We start from the raw sequence: 15437 nt of genomic DNA on the forward strand, positions 1-15437 counted from the left end.
AAATAAAGGAAAGAAAAATGGGAAATAGAGGATCTTTAAAAGTGATTGTCTGGGGGGATATTTCTTCATCAGGTTTGTGTTTCTGTTTGATTGCTTGCAGTGCCTTGTGGGGGGAACATCACCACCCAAAATGGTACAGTTTACTCTCCTGGCTTCCCCAACCAGTACCCCAATTCCCAGGACTGCACTTGGCTTCTCACAGTGCCGGTGGGATATGGAATCCATCTCAACTTCACTCTGCTGCAAACAGAGCCCTACAACGATTTCATCACTGTTTGGTGGGTACAGCAGAGGTGTGAGGACCGACTGGGGTTGCTACTAAGGCTCCATTTCAGAAAGATGCTCTGGCTGATAAACCGAGCACCCGTTGCTGCGGTGCGTGGGTAGTGCTGTGTCTGAGAGTAGGAGTATCCTCTGGGGACACTGGGGTGAGGATTTGGAATTTTTTTAAACTCCACGTGCTTGATAGGGCCTTTAGATTGAGGACCATGTGCTGCAAGGGGCTAACAAATTGGACAAGGTGACTGTCTCCAAATGCTGTTCATGTTGCATTCCTGAAAAATGCAGGCAGGGAGTGCAAGGTCAGTGAAGGGAACGATCGCTGAATGACTAGGCTGCTCATGCCAAGTGATGGCAATGTCATCCTTTGGGTCTAGAGAGGAGTCTGTGCAGGAATCCGTCGCTTTCGTGGTGCTTTTGCCTCGGTGATGTGCAGCTCAGAGAGTAGTCCCACCCTTGGCCATATAGCAGCGCCTGTAAGACCTTACAGGTCTTCCTTGCCGTTAATTTCTGTGATCAGCAGCAGTTAAAAATGAGGCACATCAGCCCCCCGCGGTGCCTGGGATTAGCAGTCACTGTCCCACTGCTTTGCCACAGTCACCGTGAGTGGGGCTGAGCTGCCAGGGGGTGCAGACCGGCGTCCCGGCTGCGGCGGGAGGGTGGTCGGCGGCAGAGCCCCGCTCGTCCTGCTGGATGCTCTCATCAGCCTGTCCCTTCGTCTCCAAAGTGCTCTGCTGAATGGAATAAGGAAACATCTCCTGGGAAGCCTGAGGGGCTTTGCAGAGGAGACTTTATGAATGGTAAACAGGGTCTTTATCTCAAGCTGAATTTAGTTGAAATGAATCTTGTTCGGACTCACATACCAGGAATTGCCTTTCACTTCTGATTTCTCTGACAGACATTTTCTGGGGCTCATTTTTTTTCCTTTTGCACCTTACCGATGGCTACCTGTCTATGGATAGAGGCTGAATGCAGAAAAAGCCGTTGGTAAATCATTTGCATTTACCAATGTCCTCTTTTGGTTTTTCTTTTGCAATCCTTGATACGCAGCCCTACAATCCAAGCTGATCTCCCAGACTGCAGAGGCAGCGCTGGGATGCGTTAGGCACCAGAACTGGCTGCGACCCCCACCTGCCTTTTAAAGAGCAGCAACTGGGAACTGTGACCTCTGATGTAAAACGGGCGCAACTCTGCTGCGGTTAATGAAGTGGCACTGATTTCTTCACCCCAGGAGCCTTACAGGCTGGATCTTCCCTTCCTACTTGGAGAAGGGAAGCGAAATGGCATATTATCAACTTTGGTCAGCCAAGGGAGCACACAGAGCTGCATTGGCTAAAAAGCTTGTGGCCAAATTCTTGAGCTTGTAGCACTCAATCAATATCTGACGTTTAAAATACCCGAGTGTCTGCTGTGCAAACAGGGAGTGAAACCCCTTTGGAAAACTGGCTCTAATTCTTCAAGTTCTGAGGTTAAAAATGAAGTTTATGTGTGTAATTGTCTACTGGGTAAGCACTGCACTGCCAGAGAAAATTGCCCTGGTTATAGCGGAGCGGAGAGGGGGACTGGGAGTCCAGGTCAGCTCCCCAGGGAGCTGCTGAGAATATATCTAGATGTAGAAAAGGGAGGACAAGGAGGGAAGAGCAGGAAGGAGCTCCTGTGCATGCAGCGTAGGAGGTTGGTTGTTGTCTGGGATTAAAGACATGTAATAATGCTCTTTTCTTGTGTTTCTGACGTGATTTTAGGGATGGTCCACAGCAAACAGCCCCACAGCTTGGTGTGTTCACTGGCAACTCTGCTAAGAAATCAGCCCAAAGCTCTTCCAATCAGGTCCTGATGAAATTCCACAGCGATGCCGCCAACGGAGGGATTTTTGCCATTTATTTCTACGGTCTGTATCGCTTACTGAGCAACGCGTGCTTTATACCTGCCTGTGGGATGCGGAGGGGCATGGATCGGTTGTGGCTCGTTGTGGAGAGGGCTAGTTCTGGGGAAGATATGAAAAAATACCCTTTTACCTGAAATCTTCCGCAAAGGAAATCTTCCCAATTGAGCGCTGGCAAGTGGTCCCACAGTCTGTGCAGATGTGGAAATCCATCTGTAACGTTGTGATAATTCAAGCATGGATCAAGTGCCTGCAAACTAAGAGCCGTGCCAACCCTACACCCCTCTCAAGGTGATGCCTGTAAATAAGGTCCTCTCCATGGCAGATCCCATTATGGATAGCTCCGCTTTGTTTACCTAAAACCCTCCTTCCCTCCAGTGTTGGCTGGTTGCAGTATTGTCTTCCCAATGCTATGCTGAACCAGTTGGGTCATCTTGGTGGCCTGTTTTAAATGGCAGCTATGTTCCAGCTGAGAGGTGACTTCATTCCTCTGGGGAGGAAAAGGGTTCCTGTAAATCCCTGAATTACGTGGGGATTCTTTGGTGTGAGCGCAGCTCACGCTAGAGAGATGTTGGGTATTACATTGAAATGAGAGTATTTGCTTTCCACCAGTAAACAAGAGCCCAACTTTAAATTGGATTAGCTAACAAGTTCCTACGGCAGTTCTGGGATTTTGGAAAGTGCAAGTGGAGGCCTCCTCTTGCTTCGATAACTTGCTGGCAACAACGTCAACAAAGTGTTACGTGAATTACACGATGAATCTGTGCAGAACGTCTTAGCTTATGCTCAGTTCCAAAAGGCAAGTATTATACAGATAGGCTGAATTTAAAGAATGTTTGCTAGGCTTCGGAGGGAATTGGTTTACTGCTGCAAAACACTGTAAGATTTATGTTACTAGACAATGGTGCGTATATAACAGTTATGCAAAAAATTATGGTTTAGGCAGTTTGGCTCAGAAATGAGCAGTATGTAAACACTGCTGCAGTTCAGCGAATGCTTCCTTTTGTGATATGAATTAGATACTATCATTGCTGTGGTTAGAGCCCATCAGCATATGTTGCTGTTCTTTGATCTTGATAGCACTTTATACTGATGTTTCTTCAGCTTATGGTTTATGTGGGGTATAAAGCCACTCGCAGGCTTGAGAGGTCTGGGGTTGGTGCTGGTAGGTATGGGTGCAGGCCAGCAGCCTTTTATAACTTTTTAACCAGCTGGGCACGCTGGCAACTGCTTGGCCTTTTATTAAAGTGTCATTTACTGGCTTATTGCTCCCTTATACACGGGGCTTTAGTATAAAGCCTAACGCCAGAGATGTGATTGCCTCCAGGGTGAGATTCTTCCCTCCCTCCCAGGCTCTCGTTCTGCCTGCGGCGCCTTGCGCACCGAGAAGGGCGCGGGAGAAAGGGGGGAACTTTTCACGCCGGGCTCAGGCAGCGCAGGCGGTTCAATCTTTGGCATCGCCCTTTGGGGTGTAAGTGCGGGATGTGCAATTTCCTCGGGATCTACAGCGACGTATATTTTCATTTCTGGGTCTGCATGCTGGCAGATCTAGGACATAGGAGACGTCCTCCTTCAGCTTTAAATTGTCTTTTCCTGTACAGGGATGATCAGCGCCGTGTTAGAGAACCATTGCCCTTTTAAATGCCTGCAAAGAAGCGTTTCCTTAGGGTGGAGGAAGGGAAACAAAAGAATGATTCACAGAGCTTAAAGATTCAATAGCATCCCTTGAAAAATGATGATGTTGCACCTATTATTAAATGGGTTAGTTCAGGTGCCAGCGCGGGCTGATGTGTGAGCGTGATGGGAAAGGGTTTTATGGCACAGTAACTCAAGGGGGTCCCAGTGTGGTTTCAAGGACGGGACTCTGTTTTGTCCTGGTGAGAACAAATGGATGTGCCGTGGAAAGGAGCTTTACCGGTGCTGTATCACCCATATGCTGAAGCCATCTTAATCACACCTCTGTATTGAAATATGGCCCATTAAGGAGAGGAGATTAATGCTGTAAATGCTGGGTTATCTTTCCACTTCAATAGATGCTGTCAAGCACTTTTTAAATAGCATTTAATTTAAATTTTTGTTACGGTTTCCTTTCCTTCTTTCCCCACTGTCAAACATCTGTTTAAAAGATGGCAAATAAGTGTGTCCCCTCCTGGGACGGCTCTTTGCTGTGTAGCAGAAGGGTTCTCCCCTGCTGCCTCTCGCTCCTCTCCGTCCCACGTGCGGGCTCTCCCAGCTCCTTTGCTCATCCATTCTCTTTACTCCCGTGGTGGATGGCAAAGAAGGGGCTGACTGTCCGAATTACAGAGCTGGCGCTTTCCTTTGGCACCCCCCCATCCCTGGCTGAGTTTAGCTCACTGTAGTGGCATGTGTTTGGTTTTTCCTCCCCTTCGCACACATGGGACGAGTAAGCCCATCCCTCGCACTAACCCCAAGTGGCTGCGTTCCCTCCAGCCCGTTCCCTGGACCTCCAAACGTCACGTTTTCCCCCACATCTTTTGGGAAAGTATTATCCAACCCCGGGTTAGGGGGTGAGGCAGTTGGGTAAGAGGATGGGGCGTCTACTTCTTTACATGTGTATTTAAGCATCATCGTAAGCCGCAGTGAGGCTGCCGCCAGGACTGCCAGCCTTGCCGTGGTGTGAAGAGTTAGACATCGTGGAGTTAGTAAGAATTAATATTCGGTGGCAGCTTGAGCTCCAGTATCTTAAATTAAAGGGCTGATATAAATTTCAGAGGAAGTTATGCTTGTCCAGGGTCAGGTGCAGGGGGAGCAGAGATGCAGAGAAGTGCTGAGCAAATAGCAGAAAATGTCTTTCATTAATATTCATTTAGTTCCCGGTACCATATTTTCAATTTAACCGTGCTCACAGCTCTCGTGTGTTTATTTTCATAAGCAGCACAGTGCTCAAGCCTTATGCACCCGCATGCGTGTAAGCGGTGCGTTTGTTTTGCTCAGAGTTAGCTGTTCTTTAATTTTTGGTGGAAAAGTTGCTATTTGCAATGTATTTGGTCTGGTGCCTGAGCCATAAGGAATTGTTTCTGCTCCTCAACTGGATTTCTTCTTCCCGTTTAGCCACATGGCACCCTGGAAGAAACGCCTAACTGGGAACGAGTACAAGGGCTCCCTGTTTTGCCTTCCGTGAGGCACTGCCTTCAACCTTGCATTAGGTTACTTTGTGAACTGCAAGCTACGTATAGGATTTGCGGTTGAAAACGTTAGCACTCCTGGAATTATTTGCAGAAGAAATTAATGAATAATTCCAAGTTAAAAGTAAATCAGTGAGTTTTGCGATCTCTGTTCAAGGACAGGTGGTAAGGATGAAATTCCCTGCATAATGACTGCTGGAGCAGTCTGAGACTCTGCCTCTTCTGTCCTCGACCTCGTTCCACTGAGGTCTCCTCTCTTAGTATCCCAAAAGGTGCCGTAACGTTGCCTCACGTCCACATCTATCAGTCATCCTTCAGTCTTCACCCAAAAGGACTGACGCTGCCCGGGCACCTGCATCTCCACAGACAGACAAAAATCTGTTTCCTATCAGGCGTAGGAAACTGGAGGAAGCTGCTGTGGGGTACCAGTACCTGGAGCCGCCTCTGTAGGGTTTGGAGGGGGAAGGGGCTGGTTGCGCTTTTGCCAGTTCCGTCTCTTTGTGGAGAGGGAGGATTTGCTCTGATGTCTGTTGTGCTTAGCACCAAGACGGCCGTGGCTGCCTTCACCCCCAGCTTAACATCTGCTGCTCTTCCTTTGCTCTTTCAGCCTACCAGCTCTTCAGATGTCAGCCTCCAACCATCGTTCCCAACGCAGAAATCGTCACCGAGAACGAAGAATTTAACATAGGTAGCCTCTCCCAGTCCTCTTAGCCCTCCTTCCCCGCCACCTCCCGGTGCTGGGAATGCCCGCAGAAGACACGCGTGTTGTCACCCCATGGCTGGAGCTTCACGAGGCCTCTTCACACGTGTAATTGCGCGCGGCCTGGGGAGCCGTGCGTGACCTTGCTCAACGCCCAGCATTCACACGCAGTCAAACTGATCTGATTGTCCCGAGGCTTTTCCTCTCTGCTGGTACAGAAGAAGTGGTTTGGCTTTTGTGAAAGCCCTGAGCTTGTTCGGAAACATTCAGAAATCTTGGCCGCAATAATAGTTTTCGGGTGTTTCAAACAAAGCGTTGTGTGAAAGCCGAGAGGCCGTTATTCTTTTTTTGAGAACCTTTCACCCATATTGACTGTGCTTTTTGTATTTTTTGCTGCTGTTCATGGTTACATCCCCATTTTTAAGTGTGTCTGCAACCAGTGAAGTAGCCGTGATTTTTATTTTTTTTTTTTAAAGTAGCTTTCCTCACTGTCTGCTCTCTTTGAGGATAGTCTCCACCTGAAATAGCTTGCACAAATCATAATAGTCTCAGTGGCATGACAGCAGTTTATCCCAACTGAGACTCCAGCATGCCTTTCGACACCTTTTATTTTTCTGCATGGTCATGGCAGAGGCACGTCTGAGAGGTCTCTGCGCCCCGTGGTACCCCGTTCCCAGGCCACGGTTCAGCCTTAATGAATGGATCCTTCCCTTGCGTCAAGATGTTTTCTGTCTCTGTGTGTAGGTGACATAGTGAGGTACAGATGCCTTCCTGGCTTTACCCTGATTGGAAATGAAATCCTGACCTGCAAACTAGGCACTCATCTCCAGTTTGAAGGACCTCCACCCACGTGTGAAGGTAAAGCCGGGGGTGCCCAGCGTGGCAGCCAAAGCTTCGCTACCCAGAGACTGCTGCAAAATCGGGGGCCTTGCTAAGGGAGGGAGCAAGCCGGGTGGCAGCTGGGGGAGGCTTCCCTGCACATACTGCATCTTTGGGGTTAGTTCTCAGATCTCCAGGGTCCCAGTAGTGCAAAAGCACCCGTCGGGACCAAGCGAGGAGGGCAGCGAGACATCTCTGTGCAGGGGAAGGCTGTTCTCCTGACCTGCCTCCCAGCCTGTCCCGGGGCCAAGCACCTTGGCTAGGCTCAAGCAACAACCAGCAAATACTGGTGAGAGATTTGCTGGGTGATTTATTGCAACACCCTCTGATAAATGATAGGGAAAGTTCCTCCACCCCCCGCTGGCTCTGGGGAATTTGCTGGGTCTCCGTGCCTTCCAAGGGGGTTTGCCTTGCATTGGGTGCCCTGGATTATACCCCAAGCCCCCGGTTCTGGAAGGCCCTTCAAGCTTGTACTTTCTTGAACAGGGACTGAGCAGAGGTCTGACACACTGCGTGTCTGACTGCATTCACAAAGTCATTGAAACAGTCACCCAAATGTCCTTACCCTGGGAGGCGGGGAGGGCTTCTGCGCTGACAGTTTGCTGGCGACACGTGAACAGCCAAAGGAAGAGCAGGCTGCAGCGCAGCGAGCTCCTCCGGCAAGGCAATCCTGCGAGGAACGGCTTCTCTATTAGTGCCACGGAATGTATTACATGGGAGAAAAATGAAAGCCCCAAGCACGCTGCGTTGTACACCTTGCTGCTGCTCAGGAGGGATCCCAAAGATGTTTCCATGCTACCATGTTACCTTATTTATCCTCTGGATTCCTGCTGGTGCTTTTGTTCACTCCAGCCGTGATTATTTCATCTCCTTCATTCCCTCCTATCTGAACATTTTTACCATATAATGGGATATTTTTCTATAGCTTTATTCTCTCTGAAATAGCATGAACTGAAGGAGAGAAAGGGAGGTCATTCAATTATTTACTGATGGTTGTTAGCCTGGGGGTAAAGGGACTGCTTAAATTACATCTGGCCACCAATTTATAGAGGTCAAAAAATCACTGATGGGATTAAGGATTTTGAAAGAATACACTGTTCTTTCTGGATAGTTCTGGCTGTTTTCTGTTAATAGAAGTACAGTGTTTGCACTGGGTTTTAGTGACAATTACGGATAAATAAAGATCCCTTTCTTTTTATGCTTTTTGCTCGCTTTGTGTGTTTGCCTCCTCTTCTGGGGTGTTTTTGCTGGCCTTTTTATTTAGTGCTTTTAGCTGGATTTAGTATTTCCAGAGGCTGAATGGGCTGTACCGATTAGAGAAAGGAATTGGAGTTCTTATGTCCTACTCTAATAACTCCCTGGGTGACCTGGGATAAGCCTGTAGTTCCACACCTTCTTCTAACCCAGGTAATAAAGTTCCCAGGGGTTCCCGGGGAGTGTTTTGTAACTTGAGAATAGTTGCTTGGTGAAAGAGATGTGAAATAATGCAAAGAAAGTTGAAATTGTTTGGTTTTATCGTTGCTTTTTGCCTCTTCCTTTAAACATGGGCAATTGCTTGGATTTGTGGAAAGGCAGCATGCTTCGTTTGGAGCCTGCGTCAAGGTTTAGGGACTCTCTGTGAGCCCCAGGGGCCAAGGTGTGCCGTGGATGTACGCGGGGGGAGTTGTGCCCTAGCTTGACCTAGCTTGTCAGGACAGACCTTCTTGGCCATGGTACCTTGTGTTTCCTTCCTTCCTCTGCAAAACAGGAAAATTCACTTGCTATGGTCTCTCTTTCACGTTCCCTGCAGTGCACTGTCCGATGAACGAGGTTATGACGGACTCCACCGGCGTGATCCTCAGCCAGAGCTTCCTGGGAAGTTACCCTCACTTTCAGACCTGTTCTTGGGTGGTGAAGGTAGAGCCTGGGTATAACATCTCCCTCACCATCGAGTACTTCCTCAGCGAGAAGCAATATGACGAGTTTGAAATCTTTGACGGTAAGAGGTTCACCAGTTGGACTTGCATAGCAGCTGAGGGGAAAGGAAAGAAGCAGCAGAGTTACGTTTGTTGTTCATCTCTGCTCCCAGAGCGCTGTGGGGAGAGCTTTCTGCCGCTACGCCTGCAACCTCCTGCTGGGCTTAAAGAAAGCTCCTCCTAAGACTCATTGATTCTCTGGATAAGAAAATATCAATGATTTGATTTTTGGATGACTCTAAAGTATTTTTCTAAGGGGCAGGAGTTAGCAAGCTCCTGGGAGAAATTGCAGCGGAGGTTGCTGGGAAGGGACGAGCTGAGCAGGTGGGACTTCTCATCCCTGAAGCCCGTGCAGACCAGGTTTTCTAGGCCCACGAGCTCACATGAACTGAGAGGGGATCTGTCAGTATTCACGGTGATGCAGCTTTGTAACCAAACACAGAATACAAGTGCTGTGCTGATGCTCCTGTGATTTCCCATCAGGACTTGAGCCGAAGGCCTTATGCCTGGAGCAAAATCCTGGTCTTACTGCGATGAACTGGGCTTTATTTGCTGTTGGTTTCCCAGGAGCCAGGTGACTGCACTGGGACTCGTGTTGACAAACACCCCTGAGCACGAGCTGCCGTTCCTGCGCTCATGGTGAAAGCTCCTGTGCTACGGTTCCTTCTGCAGAAGCGCCCTGGCACGTAAGGCCCACGCATGACTCTGTGTGTGTCGGCCCTGACTTTTCCCCGTTGCCTCCTTACAGGTCCCTCTGGCCAGAGCCCACTGCTCCTGTCGCTGAGCGGGAACTACTCTGCCCCTCTGACCGTCACCAGCAGTGGGAACAAAGTCTATCTCCGTTGGTCCTCTGATCATGCCTACAACAGAAAAGGCTTCAAAATCCGCTACTCTGGTAAGCACACAGCAGAGACTAGATGCCTCTGCCAAGAACGCGGCCATCTCTTCAGCCAAGGATCTCCACGAAATTGCTGCAGAGGGGTATAGGCCATCTGTGTCGGCAGAAGCTGCCAAGGCCTGGGAAGGCGCACAAAGCTGGGCTCATCCCGAGCTGGTGAGGCTGGGGAAGGCAGGTTTATTTCCAGAAGAAACCTTGAAGCTTTGGCTGGTTTCTCAACCACTCTTAAGAATCAGAACCAGAATATATAACTGTAGACGATGTGGCTCTGGATAAATGAAACCCATCCCGCGCAATTCACAGTAAAGGTTGCCGTGTTACTAAATTATCGTGTCCTTGCAGTGAGGCCATTTTGAGATGTTTGAAGATGAACATCACAAAACAGAAGAACTTGCGCTAGGAGCTGCTTGGTGCATGAGGCACAACTTAGATGTGTCTGATCGTGTTACTGCATTGGCAGTGAACTGTTTAAAACCCGTTGTGCTCCTGCTCGGGCGTTCTGCCACTGCTCTCGCAGGAGCAGGACCGGGGAGTCTTGGTTGCTCGTTCAGCACAAAACCACTGCTGGGTACTGAATGTTTGCTGAGAATTCCTTAAAATGAATTACCATGTTTTGGAACTTAGCAAATCTTAATTAATGGAAGTTATAAAACTGGGTTGAGAACTTGCCAGTATGTCATAAATAAATAATGACTTTACTCAGTAAATGAATTAAGTAATATTTAATTATCAGAAATTAGTCTTTATTCCTAGAGCTGAGTGAAACTTGGATAGTAGCCCTGCGCTCTTTGCCCCTTTGACTTTGTATTTATCCATCACAAGTTCTCTGTTTCTTGTACAGCCTTAGGTTATGGTAAGCACGGTGTAATTCCTGAGGACAGGGAGGGAATTTGTCTTGATACTGCCCATCCAGTGGCTGATTCATTTTCTTCTGCCCTTCTCTCCAGCTCCTTACTGTAGCCTCCCTCAACCACCAGCCCACGGGCTGATTCTCAGCCAGACGGGTCTGCACCCTGGCAGCACGGTCCGCTTTGGCTGTGACACAGGCTACCGTCTCGTTGGCCACAGCACCACCACCTGCTCCCAGCACCCTCAGGGCTACTTCCACTGGAACGAAGCGATCCCTCTGTGCCAAGGTGAGAGCAGGCAAACATATCGTTACGAGGATCCGGGAGTCCTAGGAAGGACTGAGGAAAACACAGTAAAAATAAAAACCTATTGTAATTCCCCCAATTCCCTATTGAGAACAGGCTTGGAGCTGCAGGTGGGCAGTGAGGGGTGCTCCTCTTACATCCAAGTCCTTGGGAATAGATGAGCCAGGAGGGAAGGGAGAGAAAAAAGGCATCTGCATAAAGGCTACCGCTGTAGAAGCGTTTGAACTCTCAGTAAAGACACAGCCAAGCCCTGGTTAAGGACGGGAAAAGCTATTGCTTGGAAAAATCTGGAAGGGCTGGCAGGAGCACGGGTCCCACTGGGTTTTAGTAACTGGAATTTCCTTTGGTGTTTCTGGAATTGCCCTCTTGGGTCTGTGCGTGTCAGCGGGGGATGAGAAATTTCTTGGGATTCAGATGGTGCCCAGTTTCTGTTGGCTTCATGTAAGATTTAGGCGTGTAGTTGTTCTTTCCACATTTCCTCCTAATTAACCGTAATTTTTATGACACATCATGCTTCGCTCAGGGCTCCTTCCGGCGTGGGAGCGGAGGGGAGGACGGGGCAGTGCGCCCCAGGGGACTTTGCTTCTGTGCTATTTTGTCTCCCTCGCTATGTTCACTTTCTGATTGCACCTTCTTCTCAATCCGCCAATCATCCCTGTTCCTTTGTGTTGATGAAATGCCTATCTTTATTCTGATGAAGCCTTTCAGTGTCTTTGAACATTCATCCATGTTCCAAGGGGACCGAGCACTGGGGATTAATATTGCATTGACTTCCCTGGAAACTAGCCAGGGAACAGAGACAGCATAGGCAAAATCTCATTGCGGTGTCTGCATTGTTGTCCAGTCCAAGCCGTAAGGAAAAGCAGGATTATTTAGTGTGGGACGTACGAAAGAGCCTTGAAAAAATCCTTTCTGTGCTCCTGAATCCCTTTGTCTCTTTGGAAATGGCACAGGGGTGCAAGCAGTCCTGCCTTCAAAGGGCGGTTTTGTGCTGTGGGCGCTTATATCCATTTGGAGCCCTCTCAAGGCTGTATTTATGTAAAGGTGAGTGGAAAGCAGTAAACCAAGACCCTGCCACCCAGTCCCGTTGGCAAGGGGGAGCACAAGCTCAGACAGGGATTTAGCCTCCGCGACGACGCGGGCGGGGGCCAACGCCGAGCGCTGGAATGAGCAGATGAACCGCGCCGCAAGGCTGGCAGGCGCGAGGGGCTGTCATGGCAACTGTGCCTCCCCAATCCTTAGCCCAGCGTAAGGAATTTCTCTGATGTGCTGTGTCTTTTTTTTTAAGGAAAATCATGTAATCAAGAATAGGTACGAATTCTGCTAAGTCTTTTCTGCCCTGGTGTGCTGGAATGCCACCTGAGCCTCGTGTTCAGCTCCAAAGTCTATATTTACTTCCAAGAGGTGTAATGGTGTGTGAGGAATGGATTTTAAACACGGAGGCGCGGAGGAGATAGAGAGAGGATGGGTGGGGAGGTGGGGAGAGGAGGTACTTGGATGAGGTCTCACCCGACAGCAACAATTCAAAGCAGAAACGAGTCCCTGAGCACCAGTTCCCAGGCCACCAAGGAGGGAGCCAGAGCCAGACCGTCCGTGGCTTGTCCGTGGCTTGTCACTGCCTGGCCTGGAAGCGCGGAGGGGCTCATGCGGTGTTGCTGAGCCCCCCAGGTCTGCGCCGTGGGATGGAGGGGTGTGGGAACAGGATTTCCCATGGGAGCTGCATGAGAAGCGCTAAACCCACCCTGCACCGTTCTGGTTCAGCTGAACGCATGACATGCCAGGAGCTCCGTGGGCACAACCCGTGGTGCCACTCGATGGCAGTCGCCAACAGAGAAAGAATCTGGGGGCCAATTCATAGCGGTTTAGGTAGGCTCCTGCTCCAGTTTCCCCTTTGGAGGGGTGTGTGTGTCCCCACTGACCACACAGAGAGCAGCTTGGTCAGGATCTTGGTGCTGGATATCCCTCTGGAAGAGCCTGTCTCTCTCCAGCAAGGAGAGCTTGCTGGTCACGTTAGATCTAGAGGCTGAAACAGCCCCTTCAGGAAAGTCACCTCCTCTCTTTGTTTCCCCATCTTTACATCAGGAATCTTAACGCTGGCCCATGGTTATCAAGTGCCTTGAGACGGAGGTGAGCGAGCGGCAGCGAGCTGGAGCTGTAGGAGAATTCATGGCGGAGCAGCTCCCCCCCCTGGCCTCGAGCAGCTGATAGCCGGGCTGGCTCCGCTCTTCTTGCCCACTTCAGCTACATAAAATCCAACACCTTCCCCCCCCGCTGCTCTCAAAGCCAACTGGCAACCTTTTGTTTTGGGCTGTACTCAATTTCTCATCCTTTCTGGTGGCCAGGACCACATGGCAGAGGTTTGGGAACTCGATCCGTAACACTGCATAAATTGCTCGCACAATCAGCTGTGTCAGGAGGAGGGGAACTGGGGTGCCCGTAAACACATGGTCTGGTTAACAAATGACATTTCCCACAGCTCCTTTCTGCCAGCACATAATCCTCTTCCCTTCCCCATCCCCTCTGAATAATCTTTACTACGTGCTCTGTCCTAGCTGACATTTATGGAAGCAGCAGAGAATATTCTGCAGGGAACAATCTTGCCTTGGCACAATGGGGGAGAGCACAAGATGATCTAATATGCCTTTTCTGTCTCTGCTGCCTATTTTTAAGCTGCTTTGTTTTTGGAATCCCAGCTGCAGATTTGCTTTCATAGCCTCTGTCCCTTTTCCTAGCACATCGTCTTCCTGCAGACAGAGTTTTTGTACCTCTGAACCCCCGTAAGTGCTCCTTCTCTTTTTTCCCTGGACCACGCTCTCCATGGGTCTCTCCAAGCCAAACGCTGGTTTGCTTTCCCCTGGGACAACTATTCTCTTTCATCGTCTCTGATTCTGGTGGATTGCAGTGCCCGCAATTTGAGCCTCAGAAATGCTCTTTGGAACAGATGGCAAGTTTATTGCCACCCCAAAAATCAAGCTTCTCTGCTTTGTGCAGGGCTCTGTAAATAAAAACTTACTAATATCACATTCTGCTCAAGGATGCTGGATTTCCAGGGCGGGAAGGATCCTGCCACGGGTGCAGGGCACAGCCCCAGTTGGCTCTCCCTGTCCGATCCTCCTCTTGTTGTAGCCCAACCATCTGCAGGTGAAGAGGGTTACATTTTTTAATTTCTGGTGGCTTAATGACATTTTTAGTTAACTGCATCTGGCTTAGAAGTGCCGTATTATTGCTAAGTTTTGTATCAGGGCAGGGCTTATGCGATGGAAAGGCTCTAAATGATCGAACAGACCGCTTGAGAGGCAGAGCGAGCGAGCTGGGAGGCAGGACCAGGCAGCAGTAAGTCATCCTTCCCTTGCGGCAGCTCAGCCTCGCCGACCTGGAGCACGGCTGGCCCTGCTCTCCCTTCACCCCGCTGTCCCTCCCTGGCAGTCTCTGTGCCTCAGTTTCCTGCTGGCAAAGAGAGGTGATGAGTTTTGGCAAAGCACCAGGCTGCAGGAGAGAACTGAACGGAGAAAGGAGAAGGCTTTGCTGGGGGCAGTGGCATGGGAAGGGGGTCAGCTTCCTCCCCAGCCTCTTTGGTTGGCTGCAACATCAGAAAGTAGTAACGAGAGAAGTGCCGGGTGGAAGTGAAAGGGTAGGACTTGCCAGGTCCCCTCTTCTTTTGCCTCAGAATGAAATTGGTATTCAGCGTGGCTGCTTGTCTAGACACCCAGCCTTGTAGAGAGATTCGCCAAGCTCCTTAGCTCGATGAAGTGACATACGTGTGATTATCATTTCAACCAGGGATATGCCTGATCGTGCTAATACGAGCCTGCTGAATTACTCACACCCATTAGCAACACCAGCATCTGCAAGGTGCTGGGTAATCGTGCTCCAGGCTGGGGCTCTGGCCGACTCGTGTAGCAGTAGTGGGATCAGAGGGTCTTGGACCTTGAGTGGTAGAAAGCTCCAGTGGTTGTGCTGATGCTGTACGCAATAAGTTTGGTCTCTCCTTTCAGCGCTCAGCGGGGTCCGTGTCACCAGAAGGTGACTTTTCTGAGGTTGCTGATGTTCTAGCCCTCATTTGTGTGCAGAGGGAATAAGAGGAAGGTGAACGTGTGCTGAAGTATCAGCATGTGGCTCAGGAGACGTAGGCTCAGCCTCCAGTTCGTGCCTTAGCTGGGTGGGAGCAGCTCGGGCTACTCCGGGAAGGAATGGATTTCCTTTAGAGCGTTTTTAAAATGCAGACAATTGTTTGGGTTAGGTGTTGGCCTCCAAATCAGTGCTTGCTAGCAGGCTCTGCTCCTCTCGGTGCCCTGCAGAGGCTGTTGGCAGCCCCGCTGGCCGGTGGTCTCGCAACGGCGGCTTTACAGCTCCCAGGCTGCTCTCCCTCCCCTCCTCACCCCGTGCCTGTCCAGACGGGTGGGCTGCGCGTCTCCAGCCCGAGCGAGACGGGCTTCCCCCAGAGCCGAGGCTCGGAGAGGGATGGGAACGCGCGTGGCGGTGTTGGAGGCAGGTCTGGGTTTGGTCTCCCAGCTCTTCTGAATGCTGATAGAGGAAAAAAAAAC

General features: G+C 50.0%; 1 protein-coding gene across 1 annotated transcript in view; it reads left to right on the forward strand.

Moving 5' to 3' along the window:
• The window catches only part of CSMD2 (CUB and Sushi multiple domains 2), a gene marked incomplete at both ends in the record, with an annotated part of 300879 nt that overhangs the window by 250687 nt on the left and 34755 nt on the right, over positions 1–15437 (forward strand). The window contains 7 exons of the mRNA XM_082329451.1: positions 101–278; positions 2022–2167; positions 5915–5995; positions 6752–6865; positions 8676–8864; positions 9590–9736; positions 10687–10875. Of these exons, the coding sequence (XP_082185577.1) occupies positions 101–278; positions 2022–2167; positions 5915–5995; positions 6752–6865; positions 8676–8864; positions 9590–9736; positions 10687–10875 (1044 nt within the window). The remainder of the gene's footprint in view (positions 1–100; positions 279–2021; positions 2168–5914; positions 5996–6751; positions 6866–8675; positions 8865–9589; positions 9737–10686; positions 10876–15437) is intronic.

Source organism: Platalea leucorodia, assembly GCF_965183815.1.
Source record: "Platalea leucorodia genome assembly, chromosome: 18".
NCBI lineage: Eukaryota > Metazoa > Chordata > Aves > Pelecaniformes > Threskiornithidae > Platalea > Platalea leucorodia.